Source organism: Prionailurus bengalensis, chromosome A2 (genome assembly GCF_016509475.1).
Source record: "Prionailurus bengalensis isolate Pbe53 chromosome A2, Fcat_Pben_1.1_paternal_pri, whole genome shotgun sequence".
Lineage (NCBI taxonomy): Eukaryota > Metazoa > Chordata > Mammalia > Carnivora > Felidae > Prionailurus > Prionailurus bengalensis.
In genome coordinates, this window is record NC_057348.1 from 60425768 (window position 1) to 60450560 (window position 24793).

General features: G+C 51.2%; 1 protein-coding gene across 4 annotated transcripts in view; it reads right to left on the reverse strand.

Moving 5' to 3' along the window:
- Positions 1-24793, reverse strand: part of NUDCD3 (NudC domain containing 3) — a 62883-nt gene that overhangs the window by 34066 nt on the left and 4024 nt on the right. For all 4 annotated transcript variants that reach the window (XR_006298424.1, XM_043588358.1, XM_043588359.1 and 1 more), the window contains exon 2: positions 23107-23405. Coding sequence is in view for 3 of the 4 variants with exons in the window: in XM_043588358.1 (XP_043444293.1) it covers positions 23107-23405 (299 nt within the window). In the remaining variant the exon portion in view is untranslated. The remainder of the gene's footprint in view (positions 1-23106; positions 23406-24793) is intronic.

The window sequence follows — 24793 nt, forward strand, 5'->3', positions numbered from 1 at the left end:
ATGGGAACCCCCTCACGGTACTGGTATGCAAGGCTGGAGCGGCTGTGGAAAACTCTGATGGTTCCTCAAAAGGTCAAACGCAGAGCTACTGTATGATTCTGCAATCCACCCCCAGGTATATGCTGAAGAGAAACAAAAGCGTGCGTCCACACAGAAACATGTACACAGATATTCACAGCACCACTATTCATAACAGACAACCCAAGTGTCCGTTAACTGATGACCTAGTAAACAAAGTGTGGTCCATCCGTACAATGAGGTTTTGACCAACACAAGGAATGAGGCCCTGATACTTGCTACAAATACGGATGAACCTGGAAAACACTATGTTGAGTGAAAGAAGCCAGACACCAAGGCCACAGACTGCTTGATTCCAAGTACACAAAATGCCAGAACTGACAAAACTATGGAGACAGAAAGTAAGCTGGCGGTTGCCTAGGGACGGGAGGTTAGGGAGGAAATGGGGAGGGGAGTTCTTTTTGGGGTAAGAACGATGGCTGGAATGAGGCCGTGTGATGGCTGGGCAGCCTTACAGATACACTAAACACTGAACTGTACCCGACAGTAAGTACTTTTACAGTATGTGGATGATTATGTCCCCATTTCTAAAACCTGTGTGAGGATATTCTCTGTGGTGTGTAACATTAGCTACAGAATTAGGAGAATTTATTTTTATGCATACGTACTCACAACTCTCCTGTTACAACAGCCAAGTAGTTTTTAATATTAAAATGATCTAGGGCACCTGGGTGGCTCATTGGTTAAGCATCCAACTTCAGCTCAGGTCATGATCTCACAGTTTGTGGCTTCAAGCCTCACGTTGGGCTCTGTGCTGACAGCTCGGAGCCTGAAGCCTGTTTCAGATTATGTGTCTCCCTCTCTCTCTGCCCCTACCCACTCACGCTCTCTCTCTCAAAAATAAACAAACGTTAAAAAATTTTTTTGATTTTGTATATAAATTATTTTATAATTTTTAATATATAGCAAATATAATTTTTTAATTGGACATCTGACAAAATACTAATAGTGATGAAACCAGAGAAATTTTCTGTTTTCCAAATTTTCTAAAACCTGCTTTTATTACTTTTATAATTAACCACTTTCCTAACAAGCTGTAACACATAGTGGGAAAGATACCATTCCTAAACTCAGCACAAACAATAAATATCTGGGTATTAACTGAACTCAGGACACATGAAATCTGTACCTAATTCTGCATGGCAACTGTCAGTATGAATATAAGGGGAAAGGAGGGAAATGGGAGCCACAAACAATGCAACAATACACCAGCTTTCAGTAGCAGAGTTAATAAGACTAAGCCAGTGACAGTCTTCAGGTTAACACTCAGTTTCACTGGGATACCAACTGTTTTTCAAGGTTATAAAACAGAAGTTGGTCACAGTGGTGTTAATTTTAAAGGAATCAAACAATATTAGAGAACAGTCTGGAGTCCTTCTGTAGATGACAGAAGGGTACATCCACCCCACAACGTGAAGGGAGGCAGAAATTGCTACATTGTAGCACAAAGGAAATCACCCAAGACAAGACACTGTTTGGGAAAATCCTCCCCAGGATGCAGTGGACCAACCAGAAAAAGGAAAGTGGTGCATAAGAAGACACGCTAAGTTTTATTTGTAAAACTGGCCCGAAGGGCAGCAGCCAGATTCCAGGCCCTGGAGTAATGAACAGAAGCAAACATTGAGGGCAAGTCACTGTGCAGGACATGTCAGCTCTCTTCCAACGGACGCAGGACAAAGTGTAAGGAGCCACCACACGTGCATGGGTGCCGTCTCAAGCCATGTGCTGTCCACCCCCCCCCCCCCCGGCCCGCCCACAGCCCATCTGCAGAGAGCAGACCACGACCACAGGCCCTTTTCAAGAACTGGCAGTGCGAGTGATACCACTACCACCTAAGCCACATTGGCCAAGACAAAAGCCTGCCATCAGAAGAAAACACTTCTGAGCACTGTGCCCTGGTGACTCCTGTCCCGCACCAAGGACACGGGAGAAGAGACTGGAAGTGTACTGAGAAAATAAAGGCGAGACAGAGCCGATGCTCCAACTTTGGGGGGAAAAGGCCTGGGTACAAGAGAACCACAGCTCGCGACACCACACAGAGCACAGCACGCTCCGGGGAAGGTCACCGCTGCTCAGGCATGGCCACCACACCTCCCATGAAGCCCACGGGGAGGGCCTCCCGTTTGCTCTGTTGGAAGAGCGCGGTCTCCTCCGAGCCCGTGTGAAGTGCACCGTCACTCTTTCCCTTGGCTGCACCTGCTCCTTCTGGACCCCCACCCACCCACCCCACGTGGCTCCCCAGGGCCTCCCCAGCCCACCTTCAGTGGAAGGAAGTGGGAAGGAAGAGTGTTGGATGGCCCGCGGTCCAGACTGAGGCTGTCTGTCTGTGCCACCTCGAGGTGAGCCCTTCCTACATCTCCCGCTACCCCCCTGCCCCCAGTGCCCGGAACGGAAGGACACAGGGAAGCCCGGGAACCAAGCCCAGACAGAGGGATGTGGCAGTTGCTGGGGGCCACGAGGAAGCTGCCCAGCGGTGCGATGAGCAGGTGACGATGGGGCTTCCACAGCAACAGCCTGGTGCTCAGACCCAACTGCCAAGCAGGTGGTGTCCCAGGGAGGTACTCGGCACCGTGGACCAAGAATACGAGCAGCGTGGGGGCAAAGGCAGAGTTCTCCCACAGCCCTGAGCCACAGGTCTGCATGGACACGCATGGACACACAGGGGAGAGGGAGACACAGAGACACGTGTCTTACCTCTGCCTCCTTGAGGACGTATAAAGTGACTTCATCAAACAGCCAGACCCATTCTGCTTACAAACACCACATTCCGTGAACTGCTGTGAAATTTCGCACGAAAAGCTTACCATCCAGGCTCTGGACTGCGTCCTCAGCACCCTCAGCATGCCTGCTACGGAAGTGCCTGCACGCTGTGTCTCGGGGGACATTTCTAAGTAGGAATTCACCAGTGGACCTACCGCCTTCACTCCCCATGGAGCACAGGACCCTGAAGCAGGTTGCTCCCCACACGCATCCCAGCCGACGGGCGCTGCCGAGCGCCGGGGGCCTGGAGGGAGCAGGCGATTCCAGGGCCCCGGGCGCTGTCCTCCGCCCCACACCCCCCACGCACACCCCAGACACCAGTAGGCAGAAGCCTGTGTACAGATAATCTCAGCGTAGACAGAAACCCTAACATTTCTCACGCAGCTCACCACAGTGTGACTTTTGCAGGCACACATCTGCATGCAAATGTGTTCAATTCTGCGCTCTGCGAAAAGTCTCCCACCCTCCAGAAACTCACACAGGTGTAGCACTGCTCTGGTGACTGCGCAGGGGCCCCACCTCAAGGTGGGAAGGGCAGTGCTGCAAACTATTCCTTATAAAAAAAGGAGCACTGGGCGGGCAGTCCTAAGAGGGTAGTTTACAAGGAAACCTTGTGTTCACATCCTAAACAGACACTAAGCCGCCTGCAGGAGAACCACCCCTGGAGATAAACACACAGGTGTCCACGGCAAAACAGGACCTAAGGAAGGACGCTGCCGTGGGGTCTACACCACCAGCTATTCCCTGCGGACAGAGCCACCTGCCAGCCGGCCCTCCGAGCGCACAGGAGCAGTGTCCGCAGGGCTCAGAAGATGCAGCGGCTCAGGGAAGGACAGGTACCATTCACACTGCTTCACGGCCTCTGGGCTGAAGACCTTGGACCAGCCGGCAGGACCCTCCACTCATGCAGCAGAGACGTGCACTGGTACAAGGGCTGGTCCGTGGGCACACAGCCCGACCCAGATGGACAGGGGAGCGCGGTGGCCCGGCCAGCCTCAGGGAGGTCCACACGATTCCCAACAAGTGTGCCAGGCCAACAGCAACATGGGGCTCACACACACACGCACACAGCACACAGACACACATACACAGAGACACAGACACACAGCACACACACAGCACACACACACAGATGCACATACAAAGAGACACACACAGCACACAGACACGCACAGATATGCACACAGCACACACACAGAGAACCACACAGCACACAGACACGCACAGATACACACACAGCACACAGACACAGAGACACACAAAACACAGCACACACACAGCACACACACAGCACACACAGCACACACACAGTGCACGTGCACACACAGACACACATACACAGCACGTACACACACAAACAGCACACACAGCAGATCACAGGCACACACACACACACACAGCACACGGATTGCAGGCATGAACAGAAAAGTGACACCACACCAGGTCACTTTCACAGAATCATAAAATAAAGCACAAAATGGAAAAATGGGTGAAATCCTTCATAACCTCAGTGTAGGGAAACCTTTCTAACTCAAAACCCAGACACAAAAGAAAATAAAGGTAGGATGAATTTTATAGCATTTTAAATGTTAAACACCTTTGCTTGGAGAAAAAACTATCACAAGCAGTATCAGACAAATAAAAACAGACAAATTAGGGGCACCTGGGTGGCTCAGTTAAGTGTCTGACTTCGGCTCAGGTCACGATCTCACAGTTTGTGAGTTCGAGCTCTGTGTCGGACTCTGTGCTGACAACTCGGAGCCTGGAACCTGCTTCAGATTCTGTGTCTCCTGCTCTCTCTGCTCCTCACATGCTCATGTCTCTCTCTCTCTCATGCTCTGTCTCTCTCTCTCTCAAAAATAAATAAATGAATAAATGAATAGTTTAAAATTTTTAAATAGGGGCGCCTGGGTGGCTCAGTCGGTTGAGCGTCTGACTTCAGCTCAGGTCATGATCTCACACTCCATGAGTTCGAGCCCCGTGTCGGGCTCTGTGCTGACAGCTCGGAGCCTGAGGCCTGCTTCAGATTCTGTGTCTCCCTCTCTTTCTCTGCCTCTCCCCTGCTCATGCTCTGTCTCTGTCTCAAAAATAAATAAAAACATTTAAAAAAAATTTTTTTTAATTTTTTTTTTTAACATTTATTTATTTTTGAGACAGAGAGAGACAGAGCATGAATGGGGGGAGGGCCAGAGAGAGAGGGAGACACAGAATCCGAAGCAGGCTCCAGGCTCTGAGCTGTCGGCACAGAGCCTGATGCGGGGCTCGAACTCACGGACCATGAGATCGTGACCTGAGCGAAGTCGGACGCTCAACCGACTGAGCCACCCAGGCGCCCCAAAATTTTAAATAAAAACAGACAAACTGGAGAAAAATACATCACAGATGAAGATCGAATTTCCCCAGTATGTACGGAGAGCTCTTAAAAACCGAAGTACAAGATAAGAAGGTCCCACAGAAAATGGACGGAAGACATAAGGAGCACTCTCAGAAAGAGATACCAGGGCCCTTCGATGCACAGAAACACAACACCTCATGCGCGAGAGAACACTCGAACCTCACGCGCCCCTCTCGGGCCAGTACAACTTGGACAGTGTAGCGCACTTCCCTGGCAGCGTGGTCCCCTGGTGGGGACAGACTGCCACACACGCGTGTGCACAGCCGTCCACACAGGGGGCTGGGGGGCCCATCTACCAGAACAGGGTGCACAAATGTAGCACCTGGGGGGCAGTGGGGAAAATGGGGGGCCTGGGGAAGCTTCCAGTCATTTCTCATTGAGGAACACCTTGTTCCAGGTGGTCATCTGTGGCACTGCTTGGCCTGTACAAATGCCATCGGCCGGGACTTCACAACCACATCCGCAGATGCGTGTGGCACAGCAGGCTGGCTCAGGGGGCCTGTCTCCCTGGACCCCTCCCAGGTAGCTCACAGTTAGTCAGGAGACACCCGACAGACACGGGGCTCAACCCCATTGTCACAGCTGCAAGACACTGAGGACAGTCCCCACGACGCAGAGTGTGGCGGAGAGCGGACACACGGCTCACTTAGGGAAGGGCTGCCGCGGGGACCCTGCCAAGTGGATGCGCAGAGGCAGCGTCAGGGTCCCCCTCCTCTAGGGAGGAAAGAGCCAGCACAGGCCAGGCAGGGTGATACTCTCGGTGCCTGACAACCTGAGAACATGGCCTGGACCCTGGGCTGCAGGCCTCACGCCTCAAGCTTAAGTGACACTCACGCACAAGAATGTGCACAGCCCATGTGCAAGAGGACAATGGAACGAGAGAAAGGGCACGGGAGGGGCTGCCTTGGAGGAGAGGAAGGAGCCCCCACTACACAAGGCAGGTCCAGGGAAGTCCCCACAGAGACTGCCCAACAGAGGAGGGACAGCAGGGGACACTGCCCAGGAAGGCCTGAGCTCAGAGAGTGGAGAGGGTGTGCAAAGAAGGCAGAGTGTGAGGAGCGGAGCAGGCAGGAAACCTAAGACGTGAGGGCCTGCCGGGTTCACAGACATGTTTGCACGTGTGCACACGTGTGTATGGGGCAGCCAGTTTATACACTCAAGGGAACGAGCAGGTGACAGTGGGGGAAAGGCTCCAAGCCCAGCTCCGGAGCAGGGGGCATGAGGCCCAGCTGGGAGGACAGATGCCTGGTGTCAGGGGCTCCGCTGACACAGAACCACAGCCGGCACAGATCCCCCCCCCACCCCAGGTCACCCCAGAGACACGAGACAGCACCGCCACAGAAAGGAGACAGCATTCACAGCACTCCGGGGAACCTGGAACGCATGGCCATGGTTCCCTGAACCCTGAGAAGAGCCGGCTTCCCGGAAAGGAGAGGGCACGGGATCCCACAGGGAGCAGTGATGCCCAGGACACCGCAGCAGGCAGACCACATGCGCCAAGTGACACCGGGGAGGGACACAGACTCAAAAGCATCCACGGCCGTCTTAGAACCACCATGCTCTCTTAAGTCCACACCTTCACGGGTGGGAGCACCGTGACCACAACTGCATCTACAGTTGCACAGGAGCGGCTTCATCACCTGTGTCAAGGAAAGATCATGACAAATTGCTAAGAAATCTACTTTCTAGACGAAATCTACTTTAGGCTTCTCCAGACAAGTGCCCCTCAAGGGGACAGCAGGCTAAATGGGAAAGAAAAGACCCCATGGTCCAGCTGATGTGGGAACGCATCGCTCTATCCCAGGACCCCTGGGGTAAGGGTGCAGACAGATAACTCACGTCTACACCAGAAAGCTTTAACTCTTGAGTGTCTGCAGGACAGAGGGGCCGACATTCAGTGGGGGCCCAGCCGGGCACGACCCCAGCAACCAGAGAACACATAATGGTCATTACCAGTGTCAGAGGCGCTTTTAACCCTTTTGTCTTGTTTAAATACATATCTCCGAGTTTCCCCCAATGAGTATGGGTCACTTCTGGAGACCTTGTGGTCATCTGTATAGTCCCCACCCTGCCAGAATTCCAGAAGAAGGCCAGGTCGTGGAGCACAGCCCAGCAGAGTGCACTGGGCACCCACGCTGGAGGACACGCAGCATCGAGGTCGATGGGGATGCTCGTGCAAGACGTACCGTGGGCAGCAGGGATGCAGATGGCACGGGGGGAGGCTCCGTGTGGGCAGGGGTATAAGAACCACACCTGCTCACTCAGGCGTGGAGCCCAAAGCTGGTCCAGAATGCAGAACCCGTGGCGAGCAGGGGAGGCATCGGCATCCTGTGCCCTCACGCATCTCCCAAAAGGCCTCTCCATGGAGAGACGGAGGCAGGGGTCCCAGTGAAGCAGACAGAGCCCCACTGCACCCCCTCTTCCACCACCACGGCCCCTTCAAGTATCTGCAGGCAGCATTTCCAAATTGCCAACAAAAACCTACGTTTCAGGAAAAAGGAAGCTCCAAGGCTGGAGAGCTACCATGGAAACAGATCTAAATAAGGGCTACAGCAGCAAAACCCCAGGCGCTCAAGCAGAGATCCAGAGCGGGGACACGATGCCGGCACAGACAGGCCCGCAGCCGGGACGGGCTGCCAGGCCCACAGAGTCTCGTCCCAGGACCACGCTCGGCGGAGCCCTTCCCCATGGCCCTGTCATCCCACAGAGGACCCTGTCACCAGAGAGGGCCGTGCTGACCCGCCAGAGAGGGGACCACACCACATCTGTGGGCCCTCGTGGGGGGTGACTGCTCCCTTTCTTCCTGATTCTGACGCAGGCTCTGCTGCTTTTGTTGTTCCGAGAGCCTGGGACCTGTTTCCCTTGGGGGTCCTCCTGTTTAGGGCGCAGGGTGGGCAGTCACCCGGGAGCAGGTCAGGAAGTCCATCATTGCCACGCCCACCCTGTGCAGTACCCACCGTGCCGGGGCGCAGGCACTGGGTCACAGCCACAAGAGGAAACGAGGACCCGAAGTCTGCTCTCCTGGGAGAGGGCACAAGCATCAGAAATGACATCCTCCTCCCGTGTTCTGCTTCCCGGGGACCTCCTGGAAAACGCTCAAGTGTTTCTAGGTCACAGCTAGTCCCACCGCCCACTTACTGCAGAGCGCTGGAGCAGACAAAGCTCTCAGGAAGTCTGACTGCACAGGGACGCTGGGGGGGGAGGGGGGGTGTGGACAGAGGGATGGCCCGGGCAGGGCACTGGGACCAGTTGGGGGAGCAATCCAGACCTGTCCCCTGTCCCCCACCCTACAGGTGCCAGGAAGGGAGCATGACACCCCCCCCCCCTTGAAGATGCTATGCAAGCACATGGGGACTTGGGGCCACTGCCGTGGACACCTGAGGGCACTGGCTGCCTTCCTTCCAACGTCCCCTCGCCAACCCCCAGGCTGCACCTGCTGTCAGCCACACCACACCCCTGCAGCCCCTCGCTGACCCCCCCCCAGGTTCCGTCCACTGTCAGCCACACCACACCCCTGCAGGGAAGCAGCTCCTTCCCACCCTGCAACACGACGGTGCCGCCCAAGGAAAACAGCACCACTCATACAATCAGGGACCATGACACGCCACCCATCTCCACCGCCTCCGGTCAGCAGACCCCCTGGGCTGGCGCTCCTGAAGAGAGACGAAGGGACCCACACGCTCAGTGCACAAGCACCACTGAGAGAGAGCGGCGGGCCCAGCCAGGTTCCCACGCCCGAGCACTGCCTTACACACCCCTCGGGTGAGCCAGGAAGCCAACGGCTTCCCCCCAGTGCATGCAGGGAAACAGTGGCCCAGAGGCCAGCGGCTGAGCAACATGGGACTGGCATGTGAATGCATTTTCCTCCAGCCTGCACCATACAATTTACAAAAGGGAACATGGGCTGTGATCGGGAAGTGAAAAGCTGAGGACGGTTTCAGCGGGTGACAAAATCCAGACCAGGTAACGGGCATGAACAGGCCTGGCTCCAGCTCCTGGTTCTGGAACCGTGCAGGAGGATCTGCACACCACATGGCGTGACAACACGGACACATGCTCAGAAACTGTGAAAACGTGTCAACAGGACAAGTCCACAGGATGGGGCACCCTGAGCAAAAGAACCAGAGGCGGACACCAGTGAAGACGCGTCCACACAAGCACATGGGCAGCTGAGAGAGCAGGGAGGGGGGAGAAGCTGTTCCACAGGACAGCCCTATGGGCACCTGCACAAGCCAGTCTGGGACCTCAGCAGTAGCTGCTCCAGGCGCCAGGGGAGTGAGGACCAGGGTGGCAGCCGGGCGGGGACCAGGGGCAATGTGGGAAGGCGGCCTTCAGATGAGCCCTGGGCAGCCCCCACTCACAGAAGACACTGGCATCTGGGGATGTGGGAACTCTCTGTAAGATCTTTGTAACAGGTTTCTCAGCAAATCTGAATAATCTAAAAATACAAAGTGTTTTCAGAGACCTCGAAACAAGCAGCAGGAGAGCACCCGCTGGCCTTGCTCCGCCGCCCCAGACCCAGGCCTCCAGGCCTGGCTCACAGCACGGCCATCTGACAGGGCCTCCTCCGTGGGTCCTCGCGGCAAGGGGCGCGACCAGGCCACCACACACCCTCTGTCAGCACCCCCTGGACGCTCCAACTCTGCCTGCCACCGACTGTGGGCTTCCGAGAGGACGCCACTTCCAGGAGGACGCGGGCAGGCCAGATCGCTCCTGCTCCCGAGGGAAGGCTCACAAGCCTGAGGCCTGTGCAGACGGGCCCCCTGGCGCACCGTCCAGGGCGCTGGCCTGCTGCGGCTCATGCCACCAGGGAGGCTCTCCAGGAAACGCCACAGAGGCTTCCGGGCCCAGCAGGGGGGCTGAAGAACACAGAGTTGCCATAAAAGACGACAGGAGAAAGAGAGCAGGCGTAAGGCAAGCACCATTACTCTGAAAACTCGAGGGAAGCAGAGTGTTACTAGGTCATGGCATCCATCAGATGTGCTCAAGCTCAAGCGTTTATCATGTTCTAAAGTGACTTTAAATCGGAATCATTCATTCACTCAACTGGTATGAGTGCCAACTATGTGCCAGGTATGCTCCAGGCGACAGGACACAGAGTGGACAAGACCCACAGAGCCAACAGCAGTACCCTGATTCCAAAACCAGAGGAGACCCCACTAAAAAAGAGCGCTACAGACCGTTATCACTGACAAAGACAGATGCAAAAATTCCCAATAAAATACTAGCAGATGAAATCCAACAGTACATTAAAAAAAAATCATTCGCCACCATCACATGGGATTTATTCCCAGGATTCAAGGGTGGTTCACTGTTCACAAATCACATCCTAAGAGCAAGGACAAAAACCATATTATTATTTCAATGAATGCAGAAAAAGCCTTTGACCAAGTACAACATCCGTTCGTTGATAAAAACCCTCAACAAAGTAGATTTAGAGGGAACATAACTCAACATGATAAAGGCCATTGTAGGAAAAACCCTCAGAGAATATCATACTCAGTAGGGTAAAACTGAGAGCTTTTCCCCTAAGTTCAGGAACATGACAGGGATGTCCATGGTCACCACTTCTATTCAACATAGTACTGGAAGTCCTAGCCTCAGCAATCTGACAACACAAAGAAATAAAAGACATCTAATGCAGCGAGGAGAAGTCAAACTTCTTTTTGTAGGTGATATGGTACTCTATATAGAAAACCCGCAAGACTCGACCAAAAAAACCACTAGAACTGACACATCCAGTAAAATCTCAGAATACAGAATCAACGTACAAAAATCGGTTGCATTTCTATACACTAATAATGAAGCAGCAGAAAGAAAAATTAAGGAAACAATCCCATTTACAATTGCACTGAAAATAATAAAATATCTAGGAATAAACCTAACCAAAGAGGTGAAAGACCTGTACTCTGAAAACCATGAAACACTGATGGAAGAAACTGAAGACAATACTAACACACGGAAAGACATTCCATGCTCCTGGATTAGAAGAACAAACACTGTTAAAATGTCCATACTACCCAAAGCAATCTACACGTTTAATGCGATCCCCATCAAAATATCAACAGTGTTTTTCACAGAGCTAGAACAAAACAATCCTAAAACTTGTGTGGAACCACAAAAGACCCCAAAGAGCCAAAGCAATCCTGAAAAAGAAAAACAAAACTGGAGGCAACACAATTCCAGACTTCCAAATTATATTACAAAGCCGTAGTCAGGACAGTGTGGTAGTGGCACAAAAACAGACACACAGAGCAGTGGAACAAAACAGAAAACCAGAAATAAATCCACAATTATACAGTCAATTAATCTTCAACAAAGTGGTAAACTATATATAATTGGAAAAAGTCTCTTCAACAAATGGTGCTGGGAGAACTGCACAGCACCATGCCGAAGAATGAACCAGGACCACTTTCTTACACCATACACAAAAATAAATTCAAAACGATGGAAGATCTAAATGTGAGATAGAAACCATCAAAAGTCTGAAGGAGGGGGGAGCGTAGGTGGCTCAGTTGCTTAAGCATCTGACTCCATTTCAGCTCAGGTCATGATCCCACAGTTTCTGAGTTCAAGGCCTGCATTGAGCTCTCTGCTATCAGCGTGGAGCCTGCTTGGGATTCTCTCTCTGCCCCTTTCCTGCTCACATTTTCTTTCTGTGTCTCAAAATAAATAAATAAACTTAAAAAAAAAAAAAATCCCAGAGAAGAGCACAGGTAGTAATTTCTCCAACATCAGCCATAGCAACATTTTTTTAGATATGTCCCCTGAGCCATGGGAAATAAAAGCAAAAATGAACTATTGGGACTTCATCAAAATTAAGTTTCTGCACAGCAAAGGAATCAATTAAATCTAAAACAAAACATATAAAATGGGAAGAGATATTTGCAAATAACATCTCAGATAAAGGATTAGTGTCCAAGATATATAAAGAACTTATACAAACCAACACCTCAAAATCAAACAATCTAATTAAAACTAGGCAGAAGACATGAACAGATATTTCCCCAAAGATGACCTCCAGATGGCCAACAAACACATGAAAAGATGCTCAACATCACTCATCATCAAGGAAATACAAATCAAAACCATGATGAGATCCCATGTCACACCTGTCATAATGGCTAGTATCAAAAAGACAAAAAAACACGGTGAGGATGTGCAGGAAAAGGCACCCTCGAGCACTGTTGGTGGGAAGGCAAACTGGTGCGGCCACTCTGGAAGAGAGTATAGAGGTTCCTCAACAAATTAAAAATAGAAATGTGAACCGGTAATTCCACTACTGGGAATTTACCCAAAGACTATGAAAACACTAATTTGAAAAGATATATGCACTCCTATGTTTCCTGCAGCATATTTACAATAGCCAAATTATGTGAATAAGCCAAGTATCTATCGATGGATGAACGGATAAAGATGAGATATATATACATGATGGAATATTATTCGGCCATAAAAAAGAATGAAATCTTAACCACTTGCAACAACAGGGATGGATCTAGAGAATATAATGCGAAGCAAAATAAGTCAGAGAAAAACGAATACCATGATTTAACTCATATGTGGAATTTAAGAAATGAAACAAGCAAAAGAAACAGAGAGAGAGACAAACTGAGAAACAGACTCTTAACTACAGAGAACATACTGCTGGCCACCAGAGGGGAAGTCAATGGGGCAGAGGGGAAACTGCTGATGGAGACTAAGGAGGGCACTGGTCATGATGAGCACTGATGATATGTGGAACTGCTGAATCGCTATACCAGGCCAGGCTGCCCCTACACGGCTTTCAGCCCCTCAGACCCAAGGCAGCCCTGGCCCAACCCGAGGCCCCCAGGACCAGCCCCTCTTTTGCTCTTCCCTCAGCAACCATCAGCCCCATCCTTCCAGGTGCGCTGGGCAAATTTCAACGGCGAGAAAAAATGCAGGAGCATTTAAAATTCTAAATGTTAAAAATGTATATAACTTATTACTAAATACAATTGTTATTAAGAAATAGATACTAACTATTCTGTATTCCTGAACCATGCAGAGGTTAAGGGCGCCAACTGCTCCCTGCAGTGGAAAATCCACCTCTGACTTCTGCCTCTCTAAAACCTTACCTAGTAACAGCCTACCACTGCCTGGAAGCCTCAGTGGTAACAGTCAGTTAACACATACTTCGCATGTTCCCTGTGTCATATGCTGTATTTTTACAATGACGTCAGCCAGAGAAGACAAAGTCTTACTACACTGACGTTCTACAGGGGAACATAAAACAGGACGAGTAATGAAGACATAGCCTGTTCTCAAACAAAAAGACTCAATAATGTAAAAATGTCGATTACCTCTAATGTAAAACATAAATTTAATTGTATTTCAATGAAGATTTCAACAGAATTTTACATGGAAAATTTTTCCAGAAAAGCTGGGGGGTCGGTGGGCAGGGGACAGGGAGATAAACCACTAAGTCCACCACGTGCGAAAACGTGTTATAATAAAGTGCTGGTAAACAAAATAGCCTAGTCCTGGCAAACAAATAAAACAAAGCGTTTAATACCTGTGAGTAAACAGAACAGAAAAGGAAAAAAAACACAGCGACATACACAAAGCCAATCAGAACCCAACATATGTCAGATAAAACAACGCAACAAAGCAAGAGTGGCCAAGCGGCGGGCCAGGGACTCGGTGGGCGTCCAGGGTGGGTCAGGTGCCACCGAGAGCCTGGCAGTGGGAAAACTGGTACTCTCTCTGGGGCCAATACGGCAATACCTGTCACAGTTACACACACTGCACCCTCTGACCCAGTAACTCCTGTCCCGGGAATTCATCCAACAGATATTCATACACATTTTCCAAGAAACACGCGCAGCGTATTCATTGCAGCATCATCGGTGACAGCAGCAGACCAGAAACCACCTAATTACACTCCCCACGGGGGCCCTGGTTAGTGACGCTACACCCACCAGGTAGAATACTTGAAGGCAGTCAGGAGAAAACCTGGCAACAGAGTCACCTGGAAAGCTCCTGAAAATCGCGACACATGCTTCCCCCCCACCTTTCCCACCAAGGGCAATTCAATCAGATCAGTAGGGGTGGGTCCAGGAGTCAGCTTTTAAAGCCCCAAATACAAGTGATTTCAAGGACAAGCTGGGGAGCGGGGAGGGCTAAGCGACAGCAGGGCTGTGGGCTGTGTAGTGGAACACTGCCCTCCCCGCCAAAGGCAAACCCAGGTTCTGCTCATCTCCAACGCAGCCCCAGCTCGGGCGGGTCCTTACCTGCGTGACGTGGGGGCCGTGAGGACACAACAGAGCCCCCAAGCGAGAAGAGTGCCTGGCAGCAGGGACACCCCAGCACACTTGCAGGTGAAACAGAAAGTCCACACGCAGCACAGCATATGTGATGAGGGACACAACACAGACATATGTATACATGTAAATGTAAAAAGTAAAAGTTGTAGAGAACATGCGCATTTCACAAAAGAAAGTATGAAAAAAAAAATGGGGTGCCTGGGTGGCTCAGTCGGTTAAGCATCCGACTTCAGCTCAGGTCATGATCTCACGGTCCGTGGGTTTGAGCCCCGCGTCGGGCTCTGTGCTGACAGCCCAGAGCCTCGAGCCTGTTTCAGATTCTGTGTCTCCCTCTCTCTCTGCCTCTCCCCTGTTCATGCTCTGTCTCTCTCTGTCTCAAAAATAAATAAATGTTAAAAAAAAAAAAAGTATGGACAATGGTTCCTATTAGGGAGAACTCATTTCCACTACACACTCTTGTAACTTTCCAAAATGTTCACCCAAAACGTAACTGCCAATTTACTTCACCCTATAACAATCAGTTAGCGGGAAACAACATACCAACAACCTGTTTGCTATTTTTAGGTGCACTCTATGCCCAACGTGGGGCTTGAACCCATGACCCTGAGATCAAGAGCTAAGTTCTCCACCAACTGAGCCAGCTGAGTACCCTGATTCTTTTTTTTAACAAATCAACTGTGAGAAAATAAAATAAGTAGGTCAGCTACAAATGGTATGTGGCTGGAGCCTTATTTACAGATTTAAACAAATCTTTATTAGTAAAGTAGGGCAGAGAAGAAAGCTGGAAATTTAAACACTAGTTGAAAATATTGACAGGGGCGCCTGGGTGGCTCAGTCAGTTAAGCGGCCGACTTCAGCTCAGGTCATGATCTCGCGGTCTGTGAGTTCGAGCCCCGCGTCGGGCTCTGTGCTGACAGCTCAGAGCCTGGAGCCTGTTTCAGATTCTGTGTCTCCCTCTCTCTGACCCTCCCCTGTTCATGCTCTGTCTCTCCCTGTCTCAAAAATAAATAAAATGGTAAAAAAAAAAAAAAAAAAAAAAATTAAAAAAAAAAAACCAAACTATTCTAAAAAAAAATAAATAAATAAGAAAAAAAGAAAATATTGACAGATGAAGTGGAATTTGCTTTTTGTTGTTTTCATTTATTTTGTAAGCAAGAGCATGCACGCCAGCAGGGGAGGGGCAAGGGAGGAGAGAGAGAGAATCCTGAGCAGGCTCCAAGCTCAGCACAGAGCCCAATGCGGAGCTCAATCCCCCGACTGCAAGATCACAACCTGAGCTGAGATCAAAAGAATTGGACACATAAGGGACTGAGATACCCAGGTGCCCCAGAATTTGTTTTTTTAATTTTTTTTTTCAACGTTTATTTATTTTTGGGACAGAGAGAGACAGAGCATGAACGAGGGTGGGGCAGAGAGAGAGGGAGACACAGAATCGGAAACAGGCTCCAGGCTCTGAGCCATCAGCCCAGAGCCTGACGCGGGGCTCGAACTCACGGACAGCGAGATCGTGACCTGGCTGAAGTCGGATGCTTAACCAACTGCGCCACCCAGGCGCCCCTAGAATTTGTTTTAAAATGACTCCACAGGGGGCCGTGTCAGGTGCCGAGGCTGGTGGCCGGCAACAAGTGTGTGTGGGTTCCTTATGACACGCTGTCTGCTCTCCTCCGTGTTTAAATTCTACCTGATGCGTTTTTGGCAAGGTGCATATATTTCCTTTTCAATGAAAAAAAAAAAAGCAGCTAGCATAAAACGTTACATTCTTTAATGTTCTAGAAATATGTTTAACTACAAGCTGGTTGTTTTACTTCTGAAAAGTATTTCTCAGATCTGGTAATAGCTGCTTTTTTTCTTTTTTCTTTTTTTTTTTTATTTATTTTTGAGAGAGAGACAGAGACAGAGCACAGGCAGGGGAGGAGCAGAGAGAGAGACACAGAATCCGAAGCAGGCTCCAGGCTCTGAGCTGTCAGCACAGAGCCTGACACAGGGCTTGAACTCACAAGCTGTGAGATCATGACCTGAACCGAAGTCTGGCGCTCAACTGACTGAGCCACCCAAGTGCCCCAACTACTTTTTTCTTAACACAGCAAAGCAAACACATCCAAGTTCAGGCCTTGGAGAGCACCAAATACTTAAGGCTTCGAGTCCCACTGACACCGGCCCTGCCTTCTAACCACAAGGTTTTAAGCAAATCTTCGGCACTTACATCCCAATCCCTCTATCTGTAAAAATCAGCAGACTTCCAGGGGGACGAGCTCCCCGGGTTTCCACACGCCTCCCCCCAACACACAGATGCGCTCCCCCTGGCCTCCACCCCACAGGCCAGGATGCAAGGTCACTTTTCCCACACAGTTTCAGTACCCAACGCACTCAGTACAAGTCACCGTTCTAAGATGTACAGGCCAACCTCTTCTAAAGATGAAGCCTGTAAGCTATAAATTAACTGCAAAACAAAGACAAAACTGCAGCTTCTAGAAAGAAAAAAAGTACTTGTAACCAACAACCTGAATCAGACTCTCTGGATTTGGAGAACTCATACCCTGTGGAGGGCACGTGAGGGGGGCTCGGAGAAGGGGCAGTTTCAGAGCGAATGGTTGGGAGGGCGACAGCAGCGTCCACCCCAGATGGGCCGGAGAGAGAGACGGGTGGCTCGTGTGAGAGAAGGAATACTGTCCGCAGAAGCTCGTGCCCGCTCACTATGTGCGGGGATCCACGTTCAGCAGGTGTGATGCAGCCAACGGGGCGGCTACACGGGGTGGTATTGTGGGGTGGTGTTCTGGCATGTCCATGTGACTCTGGCAAGGGGCCTCCTGCCACGGGCACCCGGAGAGGCCAGGGCCAACAGACAAAGGACCCGTTTAGAGACAAAGCCAAGAAGCCAGCTCATCAGGAGTGGATGCCCCGGCAGGAAGCAGCACCCCTAGGGCACGGGACCACGGGAGACACGCTATGAAACCGAGTCAGTACACCTGTCGGGCTCAGCTCACATGTCCAGCAGGCTGCTGCCCCAACACTGAAACACGGCGGAACCACCAGCGTTGAGTGGACCGTGAGATGAGGACAGACGGCCAGGAGGCTCTGCTGAGGGTGGGCGTGGACGGGAGCACGGAGGAACAGGGGGCTGCGCCCAGGTCCGGGGGCAGCCAAACCGGGACAGAAACAAAGCAACTGCCAAGAGTGCTGCTAGGAAACCTGAAAGCTCTCCTCCAAATGACTCCGTCCCCATCCCAGGAAGCACCTGGATCTGTCCCACAGCAGGACACAAGGGCCATGCCACCAAAACCAGGGACCGCAGCAAGCAGCTGTCCAGCGCACCACACTCTTCCAGGAGACCCCCTCCCCCCCGCCCCCCGCCACTCAGTGGAGTGCTTCCTGCGCAGGGAAGGATGGCCTGGATGCTCCCGGGGCACACACCACCCTCAACATGGGCAGCCTGGGAGCACCCTGTCCCTCATCCAGGCACAGCTCTAAGGGCAGACACACTATTTCCAAGTGATCATTTACTCCCTGATAATTATTCCTTTATTTTCTTCTCTTTTAAAGAGTTCTGTTTGTGACTTCTAAAGGCAAAAGCCAGACAAGGCACAGCCTCTGCGGATTCCAGTAGGCTCGCCAGCACCAGCCAATGCAATCATCACTGCATTACCTACAGCGCCACCTGCTGGCCAAGAGGGGGGCTGCAGGAGACCCCAGACCCCGGAATTCAAGAGGGGAGCCCTTGAGGGGCCTCACAGGCCTTTGATGCTACTGGAATTCAGCCCCTGTCCTTTCACAGCACCAGTGATGCGGGCGGCATTTCTGAAAGCTGCCCAACACCCCGGGAGTCCTCTGAGCCCAGGGCACAGGGCCACGCACGGGGCAAACGCCAGGACTCGGGCAGTACCTCCTCCAGTCTTTACTGTGGACGCTCCTTGCAGACACAGACATGTTCTCAATGCTAAGCTGCTGTGTGCACAGGGACATCTGTGCGCCCAAACGCCCTCTCTCCGCTAAAGAACAAAACTAAGCACTTTAAGCAGCGGGGAGGGGCATTCCTGAACTTCACTGGAAAAGTCCTGACAATGACAGCAGGGCAGCATCGAGAATGAAATTCACAGCCACGGGAAAATTAGATCCAATTCAAGTTTCCCTCAAATAACCCCTCACTCACCAAAAAAAAACCCGTATGTGTGGCTTTAAGATAAAAATCAGTATGCAATTATAGACGAATAAAAACATAGACTGCAAAAATTGGGGGGAAGAAAACAGACCCATGGAGACGCCTGGCTGGCTCAGTTGGTTAAGCATCTGACTTCGGCTCAGGTCATGATCTCACAGCTTGTGTGTCGGGCTCTGTGCTGACAGCTCAGAGCCTGGAGCCTGCTTCGGATTCTGTGTCTCCCTCTCTCTCTGCCCCTCCCCTTCTCATGCTCTGCTTCTCTTTCTCAAAAATAAACAAACATTTAAAAAAATTTAAAAAAAGAACAGACCCGTGGTTGGCATAGGTCCAGATGAGGGACTGGGTGGGACCCTGTCTGAAGCAGGATGGCGCTCACAAGACCACACCTGCAGAAGTCAGTAACTACTGCCAACGAGCAAACTGTGCTGCGGGATGAACTACATCACAGCAAGACAAAACATCCCTCTACCATCCACAACCAATAGCTGATGACAAACATACACACGTAAGACACAAAGATGTAGGTTTTCACTCTCTTACTTGGTTTTTCCCTGGTGCCTATGCTGAATCTGTTTAATTCAGTAAGTGTATATGTGACTTTCCTGTCCAACGAGAGAAGGGAGAGTCTCCCGTCATCACTGCCAATCCGGGCAGGACTGCCAGCACACGGGTGGCAAACAGGAGGAGCAGAAATCAGCCAGCTCAGACCCAGAGTGCAGGTGACTTGCTTGTGAACAGACGGTCCACACTGGGCAGGGCCCCTGTGTCATTACACTACTCAGCACAACCCCTGAGAGCTACAGTTTATAGGACAAGCGATCTTGAGCACTGACCGGAAGGACGTGGGGTGCCACTAACGGCAGAACCGGGAAAGGGTGGCTTTCCATTCCTTCCCCAGGACTGCCGCAGCCCTGCGGCTCCGCTCCAATGAGAGACGTGAGAGCCACAACTTCCTGATCCGCTCACGGAAAGCCAGTTAGGACCTGAAGGCAAAGAAGGTGCCCATCCTTAGAAGGGTTGGTCCTGCGGCACGAGGCCAAGGATCCCGGAACACACCCCAGTCTTCACTCTGTACCCACACTGGTGCGCAACTCGCACAACTCAGGCTGATTCCAGCCCAGAATACAACTTGTAGGTTCGAAAACAGAAAAATAGGGTCTCAGCATGTGAATGAAGCAGCCATTCGAACCCTAACCCACAAATTAAAAACAAATCCCCTCTTTTAAAAAAGCTTTTTGAATTATTTTTAAAAATGAGATAAAAAATTTAGTAAAACAAAACGTATGCTCATTGTAGGAAACTTAGAAGATACGGTAAGGGGGGAAAGATGATAATAAAAACCCAAACCACCACTCTCTGATAACCAGGACTCACCATTTATCCCCTCGAAGGCTGTGTTCTCTGCGTGCGTATAACTTCACGGTTTTCAAATTCGGCATCACACTGAAAACTGCTTTTCTCACATAACATCATACGACAGGAGCATCTGTGTGCAGCAGGGTTCATCCACAAAGACACGACCAGTAGCACGCCATGCAGACACTCGGAGAGTCCCGCGAGGAACGGGCTCACGTAGCTGTGGTGGCTGGCAGGCCACAAGCGGGCTCTCTGGGAATGGGGCAAAGCTGTTCCATGGTGCGAATGTCTCCTGCTTCGGGGAAGCCTCTGCCCTGCTTCCAGTGCGCTTCACCTCACTGATAAGACCCACTCAGGTCACCAAGGATGATGTCCCTCACCTGGAGTCCAGTGGTTACGGGCGCTGGTGACCTCCACAGAATGCCCCACAGCGACCCCTGGGAGGGGGCCCACCAGGCCACCACGTAAAATGGGCCATCACGACACCCACATTGGTCACCTTTTTTAAGACAGTCTATAAACATGAGTAACTCTGTACGCTCAGTCTTCCGTCTGATACCCAAACATTTTATGCAAAGACCACAGGAAGCAGGCAGCTACACACAGAAAAACTCAGAAAACTGCCCAGGGTCCCTCTGAGTCTTTGCCAAACAGTCAACTGTCCCCACATGAGTGCAACCCCAACAGGGAGGGAACACAGCTTCTGGGAAACAGGCGCCCCTGGAGTGCGATCCCGACAGGAACTGAGATAGCCCTGGAATAAGAGGTGCTTTAGACACACCCCCAACAAAGCTGAAAAACATGCTTCTGAAAAATCATACTAATCTGTGATAAATAACTGTGAGGACAGGGGCGGCTGGGTAGCTCGGTTAATGGTCCTGGACTCTGTTTCAGCTCAGGTCACAATCTCATGGTTCGTGGGATGGAGCCCTGAGTCAGAGCCTTGCATCAGAGCCTGCTTGGGATTCTTTCCTTATCTCTCTCTCAAGTAAATAAACCTAAAAAAAAAAAAAAAATGAGAACAAAACTTGGCACTCTTTAAAGGAAGAAAACAAAATCCAGAGATGCAGCTACATAACATCAACAATGTCAGGCATCCAGTAAAAAATTACCAGATATGTCAAGAAGTGGGAAAATGTAATCCCAAATCAGGAGAAAGCAATAGCAAACAGCCAATAACAAACCAAGAAATCAGAGATGATGGAATTGGCAGATAAAGGCTTTACACAGCTATCATGTTTATGAGATATGGAATGTGTTTAGAGAAAAACAATGAAGGTAGAGATCGAGGCCATAAAAAAGAATGAATAGGAATTTGGAGAGCTGGAAAATAAAAAGCGTGCTGATGAATTTAACTGAAGGTTAGACACTAAAAAGGAGAAACGAGTAATTGTGAAGACAGGGAGTTAGACACTGTTCCAAAGGAGGCACTAAGGATCTTAGAAGGGTGTAAATGCAACAGAGGCAGAAGGCAGCTGAGAAACCCCCAGGGTACAAACACGGAGAACACCACACCGCAGGAGGTTGTAATCAGATCCTGAAACTAGTGATAAATATCTTAAAAGCACCTGGGAGAGGGGACCCACCAAGGGGAACAGAAAATACTCACTTCTCATCACAAGACAACAAAATAATGAAACGACATTCTTTAAAACACTGAAGAAAAAAAGTTATCTGGAATTCTACAGACCACAGAAGTATTCTCAGAAATCAGCATCAAAGAAAGACATTTGCAAACCAATAAAAGCTGACGGAATTCATCTCCAGCAGATTTGCACTACAGGAAACGTTAGAGGAGGAAGGAAACAGCCAGACCTGGTGACTCTCTGCCAAGACCCCTCCACTTCCAGGCCACAGGCCCCATTTTGCCCCCTTTTCTTTTTTTTTTTTTTTTTAATTTTTTAAATGTTTATTATTGAGAGACCGTCAGAAATAGAGCACGAGCATGGGAGGGGCAGAAAGAGGAGGAGACATAGAATCCGAAGCAGGCTCCAGGTTCCGAGCTGTCAGCACAGAGCCCAACGCAGGGCTCGAACCCACAAACCGCAAGACCATGACCTGAGCTGAAGTCAGATGCTTAACCAACTGAGCCACCCAGGCACCCCCCCATCTTGCCCCTTTCTGACCCAAGATCCACCTGCAAGAACTGCTCGTCTTCATCAACAGGCTTGCCCCGACAACTGCTGACCGTGAGCCCCACTACCTAGTACGGCTGTCATGACCCCGTAGTCTCGCCCACCTAATCTCATGGAACGAACCCTCCCTACCCTACATTTTGTGTCGCCACAGGCTGTCTGCTTTGCTTGTCACCATTACCGAAGAGCTCCATTCACAGACCCTCTCACTTGCAGCAGAGAGTGCAACGAGAGGGAAGAGCATGGGGCAGTTACGGGGGGAAGGGACAGAGGTGGAGAGCGGACTGTGCTAGAAGAGAGGAGGCCAGAAGCAGCCGTTGCCACCATCTCGCTTGCACACAAGGAGGTGCCAGATCTTCAAACGGTGTAGCCCTGCTCAGTGCCAGGAAATAGAACCCCTGGAAAGGGAGGAGAGTATGGCCCCAGGCGCGGGGGGATTCCAGCATGGCCACACACAGGCTGCAAGACCCCAGGCTCAAGTGACAGTCACAGAGGACTTCGAGGCAGGTGCTGCATTATCACCTCTGCTCCACAGGGGAGAAAGCTGACACACAGGTTGGCTACTTGCCAACCACCCCACTCACGACATGGCCATCTCCCAGGGGACTCCAGGTACACAGTGGGCACATGTCCCCACGGCACCAAGACACAGCCTCCACACAGGCGGGTTGAATCTGGGAGCCCGATGCTCTCATTCCGGCTCTAGCTCTCAACCGGCTGCACAAGTGGGATGGATCACGGCCCCGCCTTATGGGGAGGACAAGAGGATGAGGACAGAAGCAGATTGGCCTCCTGCCCCACATGGGCACACTACTGGGACGCACCGCAGCTTGGGACCTAAACGTGGAGAGTTGGTGTGGTACCAAGCAGGAACCAAGGACGACCACGCCACCCACCGGATGTCGAGCAAGAAAGAAACCGCAAAGGAGGAATTCTTACCTGGGAAGGGCTGGTGGCCCTTTCGCAGCCTCCGTGGCACCTGCACACGCTCCCGCAGGCTCTGCTTCCACCAAGCTGGGGGCCACCGCCAGCTCAGCGTCCCGGGGTCCCGGTGGTCCTGGAGGCCCGGGGTCTGTGCTGGGGCCGACCTCCACCTCCTGCCCCGCGGCCGGCACTGGCTCCTGCTCGGCTGCGGCCACCGCGGCCTCCTCCACCTCCTTCCTCCTGGCCTTCTCCTCCAGCTCCTTCCTCCTCTTCTCGTCATCCTGGCGCGCCATGTGCTCAAAGGCTGTGAACACCTACAATCGAACAGCAAACTGGCCGTGAGTTTCCCGACCGGTACTGGGCCACACGTGCCATACAAAGGTGGTCAAACGTGGTAAGTAGAGAATGGAAAACTAGTAGACCACAGACGTGCTCCCCCTGGCAAAACGCAAACGCACTTCAACTTCACCAGGAGCTGCCGTGAAGGAATCTCTAACAGGAGTTCCAAATGCACAGAAGGGAAACCAGGTAAGCCAACGCTCATGGCACCTATGCACCCACCGGCCAACTTCTGGGTCTAAAGGATACGTAACTAAATGGTCTCACCTGTCCTTAGTTCTTTTTACAGCCCCCAGTGAGACCTGCTTGCCACGGGAAGAAGACACCATCCAGGTAGCAAGAGCTGTAAAGACGCCAACAATTCAGACTCGAGAAGGGAAGACAGGAAATCAAGTTGAACCCACTCAGTACAGCAGAGTCACCAGACAGCTGCCGTCTTCCCACAATGCACAGGTGGAAGGGGTGTGGCTCTTAAAAAAAGTGGGAATTTCATCCCCCAGATAACCACACCGTGTCTACAACAAACAAGGAACACAAAAAATCCAAGTAACAGCTCCTACCCTCTACGAACTCAACATTCTGGTATGAGGACCAGCCCCTACTCTTTTCTGGGACAGTCACACCCACACAAGCGCTGGGACTCTCCACCCGAAGAGCACACAAGAAACATGGCATTTCGTATGCACCTTTCAAGGGCACACACAACTTCCAACATGGCTAGCACAGACCCGTCCATGACAGCGCCACCGGGAGAGACCGTGAGGAACCGCTGCGGTACCTCGCCGTGGGCACACAGATGCTCGCTGCAGCCCGGAAATCTAGGAAGTTCCTTGGAAGGAAGGGGCTCGGGTAGACCTTGAAGAAAAGGCACGTGTTACCCTGGGGGCTACAAGGGGCAAGACCAGAGCTCCGAGGGGTGGGGCCATGGGGGGGGGGGGGTGGTTGCTCCTCTGGCAACTGGAGGCGGAAGACTGGGAGAGCCTCCCTGGGAGGTTGGAGGGGCCCAGCTAGCAGCCCTGCTCCCCACAGGTCCACACAGAAGCCTCAGTCGTAGCTGCCACGACCTGGGAGCAACCAGAATGTCCCTCAGCAGGTGAATGGATACCACATGGTGGTCTGTCCAGACAGTGGAGTATTACTCAGCACTAGGAAGAAATGAGCTATGGAGCCGTAAAGAGATGAGAAGGAAACTTAAATCATATCACCAAGTGAAAGATACCAATCAAAAAAGCCCATACATGTTCTGTAGGATTCCAACTCTATGACATTCTGGAAAAGACAAAACCACGGGACAGTAAAAAGTTCAGTGGTTGCCACGAACGGGGCAGGAGGGAGGAATGAGTGGAACATGGCAGATTTTCCC